Source organism: Ananas comosus, linkage group 3 (assembly GCF_001540865.1).
Source record: "Ananas comosus cultivar F153 linkage group 3, ASM154086v1, whole genome shotgun sequence".
Lineage (NCBI taxonomy): Eukaryota > Viridiplantae > Streptophyta > Magnoliopsida > Poales > Bromeliaceae > Ananas > Ananas comosus.
In genome coordinates this window covers 1,309,762-1,324,932 of record NC_033623.1, presented here as the reverse complement: position 1 = coordinate 1,324,932, position 15,171 = coordinate 1,309,762, and the positions used below count along the sequence as shown (strand labels likewise).

General features: G+C 33.6%; 2 protein-coding genes and 1 non-coding gene across 5 annotated transcripts; 1 reads left to right on the top strand and 2 right to left on the bottom strand.

The window, feature by feature from the left end:
- Nucleotides 21-2,301, bottom strand: LOC109707370 (60S ribosomal protein L14-1-like). Its single transcript, XM_020228602.1, has 5 exons — nt 2,161-2,301; nt 1,955-2,056; nt 677-806; nt 479-591; nt 21-384 (listed from the first exon to the last, which is right to left on the bottom strand). The coding sequence occupies exons 1-5, from the start codon at nt 2,161-2,163 to the stop codon at nt 328-330; spliced, it is 405 nt and encodes a 134-aa protein (XP_020084191.1). The 5' UTR covers nt 2,164-2,301; the 3' UTR covers nt 21-327.
- TRNAI-AAU lies at nt 2,705-2,778 on the top strand. Its single transcript has one exon. It is a non-coding gene; the product is annotated as a tRNA-Ile (tRNA).
- On the bottom strand, nt 3,473-7,610 carry LOC109707732 (RNA-binding protein 42-like; the record flags this gene model as incomplete). Of its 3 annotated transcripts, XM_020229243.1 has the most annotated exon segments (7): nt 3,473-3,722; nt 3,815-3,870; nt 3,960-4,045; nt 4,158-4,254; nt 4,466-4,563; nt 5,880-6,057; nt 7,435-7,610. In XM_020229243.1, coding segments are annotated over 6 exon segments (689 nt in total), but the record flags the coding sequence as incomplete, so codon positions are not given.

The following is a 15,171-nucleotide window of genomic DNA, read 5'->3' as shown; positions in this document are numbered from 1 at the left end:
GGAGCGGCATGTACAGAATATAGAAACAATAACTAATGCAACAACTGCAGTTACATTATAGCAAACTACAAATACTGCAAAACAAACGGTCGAAACTTGTAACCACAAAGCAATTCCAATCCACAAAATAACTACTAGAAACAAAGACACAATAGAAGAGAAAAAGACGCATCACAGATTACCAGCAGGTGTCAACAGAAGATGCGACCGAATCTAAAATATCTGAAACAAGGCTCACAAAGTAAGTTCAATAAGAAACCAAAAAGAAAAAAGATTGATGCAACAGATTCAAATTTCTCAAAATTTCCTATCTCTACCGCAAGGAGTTCAAGCGGCATTCTGCTTTTTAAGTTTCGCAAGCTCTTGGTTGATGGTCCCTGCTCTCTGCGACATAGGTCAACAAGCATATAAGAATATTACACAGATTGATATATCACCGATCTTACAGTCGTAAAGTGGTTATATCATAGTAACTAACCTTAATTTTTGCCAACATGACCTTGAACCTATCAAAGTCGTTTAGCAAAGCTCTCTTTTTCTGGACAATCAGCTTCCTCCCCCACGAGCTCTTCTCCCATGTGTTCTTGACATCTGCAAACAAAAAAGATCACCAATTATCACACCAGAAACAATGGTACAAAAACCTTGCAAAAGTTCCACGGTAGCGAAAACAGACCGGCAGCTTCCATTGCAGCAATCAATGACTTCTTCTTTGGAATTCGTGGAATGTCGATTTTAATGTCGGTCAGTGAAAGCCTCTTGAAGTTCATTTGGCATCGCACCATGTCAGGGGCATCGACCAAAGCCTATGTCATCACAGCAGGATGAGCAATCATAAAAGCATGAAACAAAAGCCACATAACCATAGAGCGAGCTTGCAAGTTATAAATTATTACAAATGGCCCATTAACCGTGATATTCTTATCAACCAAACACCTGAGTCCACATAATGCTAATGCACAAAAGGATGCTTACTTTTGCTGTTTGCAGTTAATCGGAGCTGCAAAATCACAGTTGAATTACAGACAGAAATGCAGCTCGAAATATTCTACGTTATATGTTAGACTGCCAAATATAGTTATTTGAGAGAAAATTTGCCACTTATCAAAGCGTAAAACAACAGATAAACAAGAAAAGAAGTTTGCCGAACTCATCAAAAGCACTTCACACCAGTCATTTGCAAGATATATTTTTGGTTGATAACACAGAAAAATGAATACATCTGTTGGATCATAAACTTTCAAACTGATATTTACATTTGTGTGAATTTTATTACAATCCTCGACAGTCTCGAGGCAATTTGTAACCACAATAATGAGATCCAGAAGGTGGTACCACAAGTTTACAACTCCCAATTATGAAAAGAGGACACATAAAAGTAGTATGTGCTTCTAGTTCTCGATGCATTAACAGATGGGTGAAGGAGTTAAACTGCGTGTATTTTACTTCATCGCATCGAAAATACGAAGCTAAACATTTCTGGTGATTCAAATGTGCTCATTTCCACGCCAAAAAAGATCAGCCCTAAATCAATCAACTGTTACTAAAAGATTTAGCTGCAAGTTCTCAGCACACTGCGATCATCAGCTTAACAAGAAACGAGACAGGTTGCATATGGATTCAATGTGAAATTTTAAAAACTACAAAAAATCACAAGAGCGTTATTTCAGTTTCACAACCATAAAAGCTTAAATTTTATCGTAAACCTCATGAGATCGAAATTATCAATGTGCAATATTTTAACTTTCTAGAGTCACAACCTCATATTTCTATTTCTAAATAATACAAACAAGGATCTACAAAGAAGTTATCTCAACCTAACTCAAAACTACGATTCCACCACAAATCACATGCCAACAACACCAAAAGAGCTCAAATTTTTAGATCCTGTACCTACGCAGAGACATTTATGACAAAATTTGAAGTGAAAGATCGAAAAAAGAAAGGGGATTACTCGGTTCTGATCGATAACATCGACGATAACAACGAGCCTCCCGTAGTCCTTGCCATAGTTGACGAGGGCGACCCTTCCAATCTCCACGTAGCGCTTGAAAACCTCCACGCCCGCAACGGCGACGAAGAAAAGGAGAAAAGAAACCGTAATTAGCAAACGAGAGAGGAAACACGTCGGATTCAAGAGAGAGGGTTTCGCATTCTCACCATCGCCGCGGGGGAGGAGGGGATCGGCGCCGCACGAACAGTGGCGGGGTAGGAGAAGGGATGAGGATAGTGGAGGCTAGGGTTTTGCTCGAAGCTTTTAAGGCCTCTCGTAACGGGTCGGATAGTTGTTGATAGGATAATACCCATTTGTTTGTTCAAAATTGTGGGAAAAAAAAAAATACAAAGAAAAAACAAAAAAACTCCAAAACCGCATCAACTTTGACTAAGTTGTAAGTTTAAAATTTTATGCCTAATTTCTAATAAAAGAGTAAAACAGATATATTAGTAGTTGTCCAATTATTTATACCGTATAATATATGTACAAAGTAGTGACAAAATATAATGATGTGAGTTAAGTACTATAATTTTAAATTTCAGATAGGCATCATATAAGTTTTAAAAGAAAAGAGGAGTAAAGTGCAAAGCGAACATTTGTAGTTCAGTTTGCTGCAAATTTTATAAAATTCAAGTTTTTATATTTCTTTTATCTGATTTATGATTATTTTTGATTTAATTATGACTTAACATTTACTAAATATGTGTTGGCCTATTAGCTCAGTTGGTTTGAGCGTCGTGCTAATAACGCGAAGGTCGCAGGTTCGAGACCTGCATGGGCCAAGTTTATTTTAGTTTTATTTTTATTTTCTGAATGTTCTAAAGTACAATGTTATTTTTGAATGTTCGAAAGCACAAATTCATTGTGCACCTTTCATTCAATGCTAAAACATGGCCATTGAATTTTAATGTCTAAAATACAAAATGATTATTTTCATCTTTCATTCTGTGCTGAATAAGACCATCCACTTGGATATTTTCTGGGGAGGTCTTAAAATATAAAAAGTCAATAATTTCATCTTTCATTCAATGCTTAATAAGCCCATTAATTCCCAGTTTAAGTAGAAAATTTAGAAAATGTCCAACCTTATCCCATTAATTCCCAGTTTAAGTTGAAAATTTAGAAAATGTCCAACCTAAACCTTTGTTCATGGTGCCCAAAATATTCTAGGAAAAAAGGGGCGTGTTTAATCCGCCACTCTTGCAGAGACCAGAGAGTATAGAGATGTCAACGAGTCGAACATGAGCCAGTTGAACATGAGCTGACTAGCAAATAACGATCTAAATTGCCGAACCTACCTGAATGTTCTCCACTTCGTGTCTACTATTTTACAGAATTATATATCTGGGAAAGAAGCATCAACAAAATGCAAAAATAGCAAATTCAATTAAATCTCCCTCTCCTTCAGGTTAACACACCAATTTGATAAAACAAAGATTCAAAAAAAAGTGGCAAGAGCAAGTTGCGAAAAGGTTGTGCGCATCAAACACTCCAATTTATTGTTAGTACTTCAATGATGTTAGCAGTCACAATGACAATCTAAGATTTCACAATCCATTTTCCAGAACACCAGTTTCCGAACATGAGATACATTTCGAGCCTGTTACGGTCTCGACAGATCAAATTATATGCACAAGAGGTATCATACAACTGATGCCTACAAACTAAGCAAATTCTGAAGCAGCAGGATGATGCCTCTCCCCATGCTCGAAAATTTCCTACGACCCTGAAATATACATAATTCGCCCAAGCTATTTGATCACGCTCATAACATTACAAAGGGATGAATTGTTGCCACGCTTCGAGCAATTCACATACTCTTATTTATGCAGAATGCTTCTCTTTTGCTGTTTGGTCCTCTTCCGGGGGTCCGTCTACAATTTATAGAAACAAACAAAGTCAGTATGTTATATAAGGACCAGAAAATAACTCTAGAGTTGGTAAAAATAGAACAGAGATCAACCTTCTGCCTCTCCAAAGCCTCATAATCTATCCTGTTCTTCCACGTGCTCTTTCGCAGTTTGATTGGCCGATTTCCAATATATTTACCTGTGATATTTGCAACCAGGAAAAATATTTGAATAATGATTTAGTTCACACATAAAATGGGCAAAAATTTGCATCTAGGTGAAAATTTACATGAGAATAGATAAAAACAAACCATTCATCTCCTTCAGTGCTGCTGCGAGGTCAGACACATTTGCAAAACTCACAAATCCATAGCCCTTAGTTTTGCCTGTCCACTTGTCTCTAACCACCTGAGAATCAAATTCAAATTGCATGATCATTTGTTACCGTAATCTTTATATCATCAGCAGCAGAGAAATCAGTGTACACTGAATGATGTCTCAGCCCATCATTTCACTTCAAAACCTATTCAGCAACTAGAGCACAACATGGAAAGAATAGAATCACAGCTTTACACAGAGAGATAAGTGTGCAGAATCTGTAAATCAAGTAGAAACTCACCCTAGCCTTGTTAAAAGAGGGATATTTTGAGAACGCTTTAGAAAGAACATCATCATTGACTTCATTTCCAAGATCTCCACAAAATAAACGGAAATCATCTGTACATAGAAAATAACAAGATGGTTGAGTACTATTGCATGTTTAAAGATAATACTATGCATGCAAACATAGCTAGCTAACAAATGCAAAAATAAAGTTGTCAAACATAAAATTGTCACGAAACCGACATCTTATTCTGATATCTAATCAATTCACACACATTTGTGCACTTGCATTCTAGGGTGCACATTCACAGAGAGCAAATTAAAAAGGCAGGGATTATCCATTAACTATATGAACATAGTTGAGTCTTCAAGAAAGTAAGAAAAGGCAAAGTAGTGCTTAACTTTCATTTTTTTGTTTCTTTGTCAGAGATGGGTCAATAAAAGGCCAGTGTACAATCAAAGTACAGCACACAAGCTTTGGAGAATACAAACTGCTTAAGATAGACAGAGTGCCGTCTAGGATACGAATATTAGCAGTTCAAATTTTATGGTGGCTTGAGAAAGAAGGCCCAATAAGTCTCAGGTATTTTATTCATCAACATGTTGAACATGGCCTAGATTTGAGGGCCTGCGGTAGTAACTCTCCTCAACTAAACAGTTTTACCAACCATCTTATACGCAGTGTGTACCATGACAAAAAATAGAACAAACCATTACCCAATCTTTTATTGTGTACTTCCAGCAAATTCGTATGATGTAGATCATGAACATAATGACTCCGACCATACGAACGAGTGTCACTATAATTCCCAGAGATTTTAGAGCTAATTTCTATTAATTACTCGAACACATTAATAATGTAATAATCACAATGCTCACAGCAAAATAGAATCATTAGCCCTTCTTATAAAACTGAACTTTGTCCTCATCGTCACAGTAAGTCATTGGGTAGTAACCCATCTAAGCAGATATATCAAGTACAATAACAAGAAGGGCTAAAATAATTCAAGCAAGAAATTCGAAGTGATAAGAGAAATATTTACAGAATCACTGTCAGGCTCATCTACATCAGTTTTGAGGAATAGCTGTAACAACTTCATGAAACTAATTACCATCAACTGCCTAGAGCTATCGAAGATCAGATCCTTCTCCACCTTTCAACAAAATGAAAACATGCAGCTTATCTTCAGGAGAAGTTAAAATTACGTACTAAAAGAACAATAGAAGATAAACCTGGTCTTACATACCAAGTTACAGAGCGATGAAAATATCGTAGATAACTGAGAAGAAACAAAAAAATATATCATTATATTATACACATAATTTCTCAAAAATCATGAAAAAAGATGAGCAATCTAATAATTTGAGGCAACAAGTCCACCGTAGACACTCAAAAAACAAAAAGTGAAATAATCAAGCAGAGATCTTACTTTCAGGCCAATCTGCTAATGTCGGATCCTCCCAGGTCTGCCCAGCAGCTTTACGAGGTATTGCTTTCTTCTTTGCCTCCGCTTTTTTATCAATTTCACTACTTGTGATGGCAGCTTTTACACTTGCTAAAGCCTCAGAAGTAATGATCTGCGCATTGTTTTGGAACAACTGTTGAGCCTAGATGAACAAAAAAAGAACAAAAAAAGAACAAATGTTTATAAAATTAACCACAACGATGCTAACAACATGTTTTACTAGGTTGTAACCTTTTTCCTGTCTCTCGTTTCACCTTAATTATCCTTCCAAATATCTTAATCATCATTTATCGACGCTAGTTCAAGATGGCACACTAGGAAGAAGGAAAATGTCAATAAGAAGCTGAGCAGTTGAGCATTGGTTTCTGCTTTATCCAGAGAAGGACAAATGCAAATTGGTTTAAGTTTTCTCTTTTAACAACAAGAACATGTTGTTCTACAGATGAGAGAGTTTAATAAGCATTGATGGTGAAAGTCAACCTTAGCTATGCAGCTTTTAACACTACCTAACAAAGCCAACAACAACTGCAAACTCCATTCGAGGATGTAGAAGCTACTATCCAATCTATATACATAGGTGGTTAGTACAAATAAATATAAACTAACTGCACAATATATACTTGAAGTCATCTACGACACTCCTGAATCGGAACTGCAAATTTTGCATAGATTCTTCTCAAGTGATTCAACTATCGTAATACATCATAACAACCGTCTTGGATTATAAAGCTAAAAGGGTTTTCCAATGAGCCAGGGAAAAAAAAATGCAGCTTTTGTTAGATGTGTAGCTGTGGCCTAGAAAACTGAGGGAAGAAGAAACGATGACAGATATAACAGACACAGATCACAGTGATCTCCAAAAGTACACATCATGATAAGATTCTACAAAATGAAAGCAAATCCTGTAGATCCCCAATATGCAGGCATTCCTAGCGCACCTGTCGGCCTCGCTTCTTATCCAAAATGCATGGCTCGTGCAGATTTTTGCAGCAATCTGACGATTGGGCTAAACGGCGAATCGAGCAGCGAAGATGAGCTCATCATTCAGACAGAGTATCGGATCGACGAACCGGGACATGTGTATAGACCATGGCATTATGGAACTGTTCAATTCTCCTCAAATCAAATTCTAACCATCAAGTAGTTGGTTTTCCTTTGTTAAAAGAAGGGAATTCCATCCGAGCAATCCCTTTTCCGAGAAAGACATAAATCACAAGTAGAGCACACCATTACTTTTTTTATTATTATTATTATTTTCTTTCTTCATACACAAAAAAGGAAAAAGAAAAAAGAAAAAAACTACCCTTTATCACCTTTTAATCGAAAATTTCTTCTTAAAATAGATCAATCGAAAGAAAAATTGCAGGTGATACAGAGAAGATACTCGATCGCTTCCCGAATCCCGATTAGGGTTGCACTCAAACCCAACAAATTAGCCGTTTTTACCTCAAACTTCACAAATTCCCCATCAATCAATCAATCATCTTAAGAAATCAAAACAAAAGGAAAAAACCCTAACCTGGTGATACTGGGGAAGATGGTACGCGGCGGTGTAGGCGAGAGCAACATTAGGGTTTTGATACGCGTTCTGGAGATGGAAGGGGATGGGGAAGTAGGTGGCGGCGGGGTAGGAGAATTGCGCCGATGCCGCGGTGATGGATTCAGTGGACATCATCGTCGTCGTCGTCGTCGTCGTCGATGAATCGATCGATAAAGGGGCGAGGGCAAAGGAGCCGCGGAGACGAGAACGCCGTAGAAAGGGTAGGGGAAGGGGGAAGGAGTGGTTAATGGTGCGTGGGGGAGGGAGCCGTTACTGCTTTATACGAAGGAGAGAAGGGTCGAGGAGGTTCTAGAAGCGTCCCGAGAAGGTGAGAGAGTCCCAGATAGATAAAAACTTGTATGGTAATAGTTGCACCGTATCATTTTCCTACTCAAAGTGACAAGTGTTCGGTGGTTGGTATACAAGATCCAAATTCGAATTCTAGTTGATTCATATTTTAACTAAATTTATTTTTAAATAAAATAAACGAAACAGATAGCGTGCTAGCTATCTCTAAAAAAAAATTAATCTTAGGGCTTTTTATCCCTAAGCTACCGTTTTGTTTGGGGTTAAATAAAAACTTATTATTTCAGGAATATGATTAAGTTCAGAGTTAAGGTAGGGTTAGAGTAGTTTTGCGTTTGATTGAGAATTAGTTTTAGTCCAGCTATACGAAAAATAATATTTGATTGGAGTAAGTGGGATAAGAAGGATATTAGATTATTATAAATAAAAAATAGTGTTTGGTTGGGGTGAGGTGAGGTTAGCTAACCCCACTCCAAATGGGCTATTTCGTAATAGCCCATTTGGGGTGGGATTAGCTAACTCCACCTTTCAAATTAGGTGTTTGAGAATAACTTCGGGGTTAAGGAGTTATTCCACCCCTTAATCCCGAACCAAACGGTAGCTAAGAAATTTATTTTACAAATAACTTTATAAAGTAAAATTTATATTTATAAGATTGGTCATATTTCTGTCACGCGAGCGTCACGTGAGCGTCGCTGACTTAAATTAAGTTAAACATGATCAACCATTCACTGTGCAAGATAGGATCAATCTTACAAATATAAATTTATAGGACTATTTGTGATTTTTTTTTTTTTTCCTGAGCAGGCTAAATGCAAAAAAATCCTAATCTTATTGTGCCATATATAAAGGATACAAAATTAAAATAATTAGAATAATATTTAATATGCCTTTGTAAAATTTAAAAATATTTTATTTGTTTCTTAAAGATCAAATTATTTTTATTAATTTTTTTAAAAAATTTCAAATATCTCTATTTTCGTTGGGATTTATTAATGGTATTGAATTTTAGAAGTGTATTTTGATAATTTTATGATAAATTTAAAATTTTTGAAAAGTGATAAGGGGTAAATAAGCAAAAGTTTCAAAATAATTTTATTCCTTCGTTATGTTATACTATATTGTACTTTAGTGTTATTTTAATTTGCTATATTTCATTATTTTTTTTTCAAAAATCTCATTATACAAATAAGTGTATTTATCAATTTATACACTGTATTTTAAATTTATTTTCGTAATATTTATTTTTCTCATAGATATCACTAAACTATTTTTTTCTCACCCATCCCAACATTCCTGTTAAAAAATTTATTATTTTAGACAAAATCTAATAATTGTATTAAACAATAAATAGTAATAATAAATCTCTATTGATATACTAATTGAAAGTTTCTATTAAATTATTTTTAATTCTTTTATTATTTATATACATATTATTTTTTATATTAAAATGAGTTCAATATATATTTTCTATCATTTTTTAACTAGTATTTTTTTAATAGTTTTTGTATATATAAAATTATTAGTTTATTGCTTATAGTATAGGAATTAAAAAAAAGGAAGAAGAATATTGAGTGATGCCCTTGAAAAAAAAAGTATAGTATATAAAGTGAAAAAACATGTAAAATACAGTATAGTTTACAACTAAGCCTAATTTTATAGTAAAAAAGAAAAAATAGTATTTTAATAAAATTGTATTATTATTGTATAATGACTAAACGTGCTCTTTTTATATTTTAAAGGGCCAAAACTATCTAAAAGTGTTTCAAAATAGTATGTTATTTAATATTGTAATAATATTTTATTGTACGTATCAATGAAATCTTAAACTTTAGAAACACTTATAGATATGGACAAAATTATCTAAAATATTTTAGATAATTTTAAAAGGTCTAAAATTATCTAAAGGGTAAAACAATGGCTAAAATAAAAGTTTAAATGTCGTATGTTATCTACACAATTGTTCTTAAAATTTAGAACTAAATAAAAACTATGCTTAAAAATTACAATAGTTCTATTACTAATGGCTCATTTTTATATCTTTGATTTTTTCTTTTTCTTTTTTTAACTGTCACATCTTCAACTTTTTTTTTTTTTTTTTGTTAAATTACTTGTTAGTAAATTTGATTGGAAACTTTATCAACTTTGTTGCTGATTCTACCAAACTGAATGGTTTTAATCATCGTTAAGAAATGAAAATGAAACTGTTATGCTTTAATAGAACTATTAAATTTAATAAATTTTTTTTTAATATAACTAGTTACAATATCGATCGAGAATGGACCGGGCCGGTCCATTGGGCCAACGGACTGGTACGAAATGTAACAAGAATTGGATCATACTTATTGACTCATTAAAATGGATCGGGCCATTTTTACGACCGAAATGCTTAGGTTTCGAATTTGGGTCTTTTCCTAGCGTAAGTGTCAAATGAACTAATGATTGTTACGTGAGATCTCAAGTTCGAAACTTAGTTATTTTAAATTTCTAACTGAACTGATCTAAAAAGAAATAAACGAATTATATTACACACACACTCTCTCTCTCTCTCTCTCTCTCGCTCTCTCTCTCTCTCTCTCTCTCTCTCTATATATATATATATATATATATATATATAGAGTTGAGCTGGAATACTATTGATAGCAAACCGGCTTCGTTGCCACCCATTTGTTTTTTGATGATGGAGCCTCCAAATCAATGATCGACACCGTTAAACGTGATCTATACCGCTTAAAGTATCTATAAATCAAATTTCATGCTTTTTCAATATTATTCTCTTGTCCATCAGCTGGGCGCAAAAAATGAACGGCTGAAAATGAATATCCTCTAAAAAGTGATGATATGAATTTATAATCAAGATTGAGAGTATATATCTTGTTTTAAGTAGTTTAAATAATTTTCTAACCAAAATTTAATTGATTTGGATAGCTTTACACTGTTAAACGTGAAAACACCTCGTATCTATCATTAAAATTACAAATTTTGAAACCCTTTGATCATTAGGTCAATAATATTGAAAAGATTTGAAATTTGGTTTCTAAATACTTCAAGTGTATAAATCATGTTTAACGGTGCCGATCGTCGATTCGAAGGCTCCATCATCGAAAACAAATGGGTGGCAAGGGAGCCCGTTTGCTACCAATAGCATTCCAGCTCAACTCTCTCTCTCTCTCTCTCTCTCTCTCTATATATATATATATATATATATATATATATATATATATATATGTCGCACTCAGTCACCAAAATGTCTATATGCTTTATGTTAATATCCAAACTAGGTTTCTAAAACAAATATGCAAACATGAAAAAACTATTGGGCGGTTCCGAATTGGACCCAAATCTTCTTTTTCTCTTATGGTCAAAAATTTAGATCATGATTTCAAAACCAATTCTAATTTGGGCATCTCGTAAATTCGACTAATTGAATGAGAGCTCGTTTCGGTTTGGCCCTGACTCTGCTCATTTTTCAATATCCAATAATAATGATGATACTAATAATAATAGAAATAGTTTTAGAAGTAAACTAGACTATTTAATTACTTCTATGTTATTTTTGACGATCAGCATTATTAAATTTGATCTAACTTATTTGAACTTCTTAACGTCTTACATTCAAGTGATTTCAAAATTTACTACTTTTAATGGTTAGTATAAGATGAATTTGACGCCACTTAAACTTATGAAATTTGGGTCTTATGAGATCCAAATTGTCAAAATTATATTTAACGGTGTTGATCAGAAGTATGCTTTTCTTCTAATAATGATAATAAGAAAAATAGAACAATAACTAAGAATGTGGGCCAATCAACTTATAAATGATCAAAGTCACATCATGTCTCCATCAAATGTGACTCATCATCATCATGCAAAAAGCTCCAAAATCGTGCGGTCCAGCGACCACCTGGAGTCATCATCCGAGGTTAGTTGCTTGTGACCTCGCGGTAGGAAATGATTGGACCAGCTCGATTCACACGTGTCGCCCTCAGGTGCTGTCGAATAATGTTTTATTATATTATTATTATTTAGGTAAGTTATTGGAGTAACGCAAAGAATGAATCCTTTAAAATGAAAATTATTATATACATTACGATTATATCTGTTTGTTCGTAACTAAATTTTTTATATAAAAAATAATTTACAGTAGAATTGGAGCAAAGCAAATTAGGATATTTTTTAAAAAAGTGAAAAATAATTACAATAATTGGAGCTGAAATTTAAAGTTGAAAATTTTTATATATACCAACATATAAAAGAGTGAAAAATAACTACAATAGTTAATTGATTTTGTCACCACCAAAGAACAAAGCCAATTATGATATGTTTTTTCTCAAAATAACAAAAGCGGGTAACGAACGGTAGAAGTATAATTGCACCCTCTTCAGTCCCCCCTTCCCCTCACGTAGGCTCCTCATTTTTGATGATGCAAACATGCCTTATGCGGAAGCAGAAGAATTATTCGGACTCAAACATCGGCATCCCACTATGCCAAACTGGCGAGATCAATGCGTATCATGATTTCCACGCTGCAACGACAACGTGTGCTAGCAATTGTACGTGTTGCGGGTCGCAAGTTCCATCTTCCACTTTCATGTGAATAAGCGAACTTATAAATAATTACAGAGAGCGTAAGTTGATTCGTGCACGTATTCTAAAAATGTCATATAAAAATTCTGCGCTATTTTAATAATAAAAAAAGGGTCATATTCTGGGGGACGCAGAGCATTTGGCTGGTATTGTGGCTCCAAGGATGAGGGAAAGGCAATTACTGGAAGAAAGGGAGTAAGGAGCCGTCACTCTTTAAACAAATTAAAGTCTCAAACTTGTACTATTTAACTCTCCAAATGTGGAAAAGCTCCGTTCATGATCATGAAGTTTAATATTATTTCTATTTTCAAGATTTGCTTCAGCTGGTGTCCAAATCCAAATTAATGCAGAACTTATTTTTTTTTTAAAAAAGGAGAAAATTTAAAAGTGATTGGGGTTCTTCTTTTTGAACTCAAAACGAAAGTTAATTAAATGAAGAACATGTACATATAATTAATACCTATATAGTTTCCTAAATAGCACGTGTTATTCTTCTATTTTGGATATAATAATTAGGTACCTCTTGTATGATTGATGTATATAGATTGAACGAAATTTCTTAATTAAAAACAAAAAATAAATGAGATATTTTCGAAGTTTTGAGAAGTATATAGGCAATTATTCCTAAATCTTTATATTTCTCTCAAAACTTCGAAAATATCTCATTTATTCTTACTTTTTTTTTCTTTCCAATATACNTTACTGGAAGAAAGGGAGTAAGGAGCCGTCACTCTTTAAACAAATTAAAGTCTCAAACTTGTACTATTTAACTCTCCAAATGTGGAAAAGCTCCGTTCATGATCATGAAGTTTAATATTATTTCTATTTTCAAGATTTGCTTCAGCTGGTGTCCAAATCCAAATTAATGCAGAACTTATTTTTTTTTTAAAAAAGGAGAAAATTTAAAAGTGATTGGGGTTCTTCTTTTTGAACTCAAAACGAAAGTTAATTAGATGAAGAACATGTACATATAATTAATACCTATATAGTTTCCTAAATAGCACGTGTTATTCTTCTATTTTGGATATAATAATTAGGTACCTCTTGTATGATTGATGTATATAGATTGAACGAAATTTCTTAATTAAAAACAAAAATGATGAGATCATAGAGCAATGCGAGAAATATAAAGATTTAGGAATAATTGCCTATATACTTCTCAAAACTTCGAAAATATCTCATTTATTCTTACTTTTTTTTTCTTTCCAATATACCCTTCATATGTTCCTCCGTTATTTTAAAATACCCCTGCAGTTACCACCCATAAAGTTAACTTGAGTTAAACGTGAGTTAAATATTTACCAAAGTTAAAAAAAATTTAAAATTTCTCTTTTGCCTCTAACTTAAAGGCAAATAAGAAATATTGGTGATGGTAGCTAGAAGAGTATATTTGAAAAGACTAAAAATTAAAATACTTTTTTTGCGCCCCTAACTTAAGAGCAAATAAGAAAAGTCGGTGATGTTAGAAGGATATATTTGAAATGACAAAATAGTAATTTTATAGAAATAACAACTATTGCTAACCGTTCATTAACAGAATTTAACTCTAAGAATACATTTGAAATAGTTTGGAATGTAAAAAATGTATTTTTAATATTAGCATTCTAAGAGAGATAAATCAAAAAGTTAGAAACCTTTCAGAGATATATAAATAATTGTTCCAAAGATTTATATGATTCAGTCACTGGCCTATATTGATCTCGGGCGAAGAAGACAAACAACCGAGTTGTCTTTCTCGCGTCCTATTCCTAATAATATACATGACATTTCACGATCGAACCAAACCGCGACAACGCCGAAACTACATCATATACAAAAATCTTAATTTAAAATATGATTTCATAAGGAAACCCCAAAAAATCTCAAAAAAGATTCAGGAATTGGGGACACATTCACAGGGTGACTTTAGTAGCTTTCTTGATCTTAAATTAACTAGGAATATATAGCGATATTGATAGAATACACTAATTACCACTCTTTACTCACTGGATATATGTTCATTAATTGTGTCACTATTCACATACAACAAAAAGTTAACCAATTAAAATGAGCTCGATAAGTAACTCACTAATGCGCCAATAATTAAAATGAGCCTAAGTAATGTATATATATGTACATGTGCTTGAATGCATGTCTATATAATTACACATCTTTTAATGAGTGTTTTGGTTGAGGCAATTAAAATCAGAGATATTTAAATTTATATAGAAACGCCAAGACAATATATATATATAGTAGCTCTATACTATATATATAGTATAGAGCTACTATACTATCTCGGAAGCATAAAATAGTTGGTGCTTCTGATTTTTTAGCCCTTGGATTAAAAATTCTACGATTGAGATGATAGCGGTACCCTTAGAATTGAGTGGTCCCCCTAGGGTTGAATGGTCCCCATTGGTTAATAATATTAATCCAATGGTTAAAAATGATCAATGGGGTTGATCTAAGGGCCAGAAAATCGGAAGCACCAACTACTTTATACTTCCGATAGTATAGTAGCTCTACTATATATATATATATATAGAGAGAGAGAGAGAGAGAGAGAGAGAGAGAGAGAGAGAGAGAGAGAGAGAGAGAGCGCGCGCTAGGCTGGTATACTATCGGTAGCACGGAGGCCTCCGTGCTACCAAGTTGTTTTCAATGATGCGGCTTCCAAATCGACGATCGGCTCTGTTAGACTTTATCTATACTATTGAAAGTATTTGTAAACTAAATTTCATAATTTTTCGACATCATTTGGCTAGTGATCAAAAGGTCTCAAAATTGACAATTTTAATGGTAGATGTGATGCGTTTGTGAATTTAACGGTGTAAAACAATC

Bases quoted from the DNA above. Each gene is read 5' to 3' on its own strand.
- LOC109707370 (XM_020228602.1), bottom strand. The intron at 592-676 runs GTCTGTTTTCGC...TTTTGTTTGCAG, and splicing joins TGCTGCAATGGAAGCTGCCG to ATGTCAAGAACACATGGGAG. The intron at 385-478 runs GTTAGTTACTAT...CCTATGTCGCAG, and splicing joins TCATGTTGGCAAAAATTAAG to AGAGCAGGGACCATCAACCA.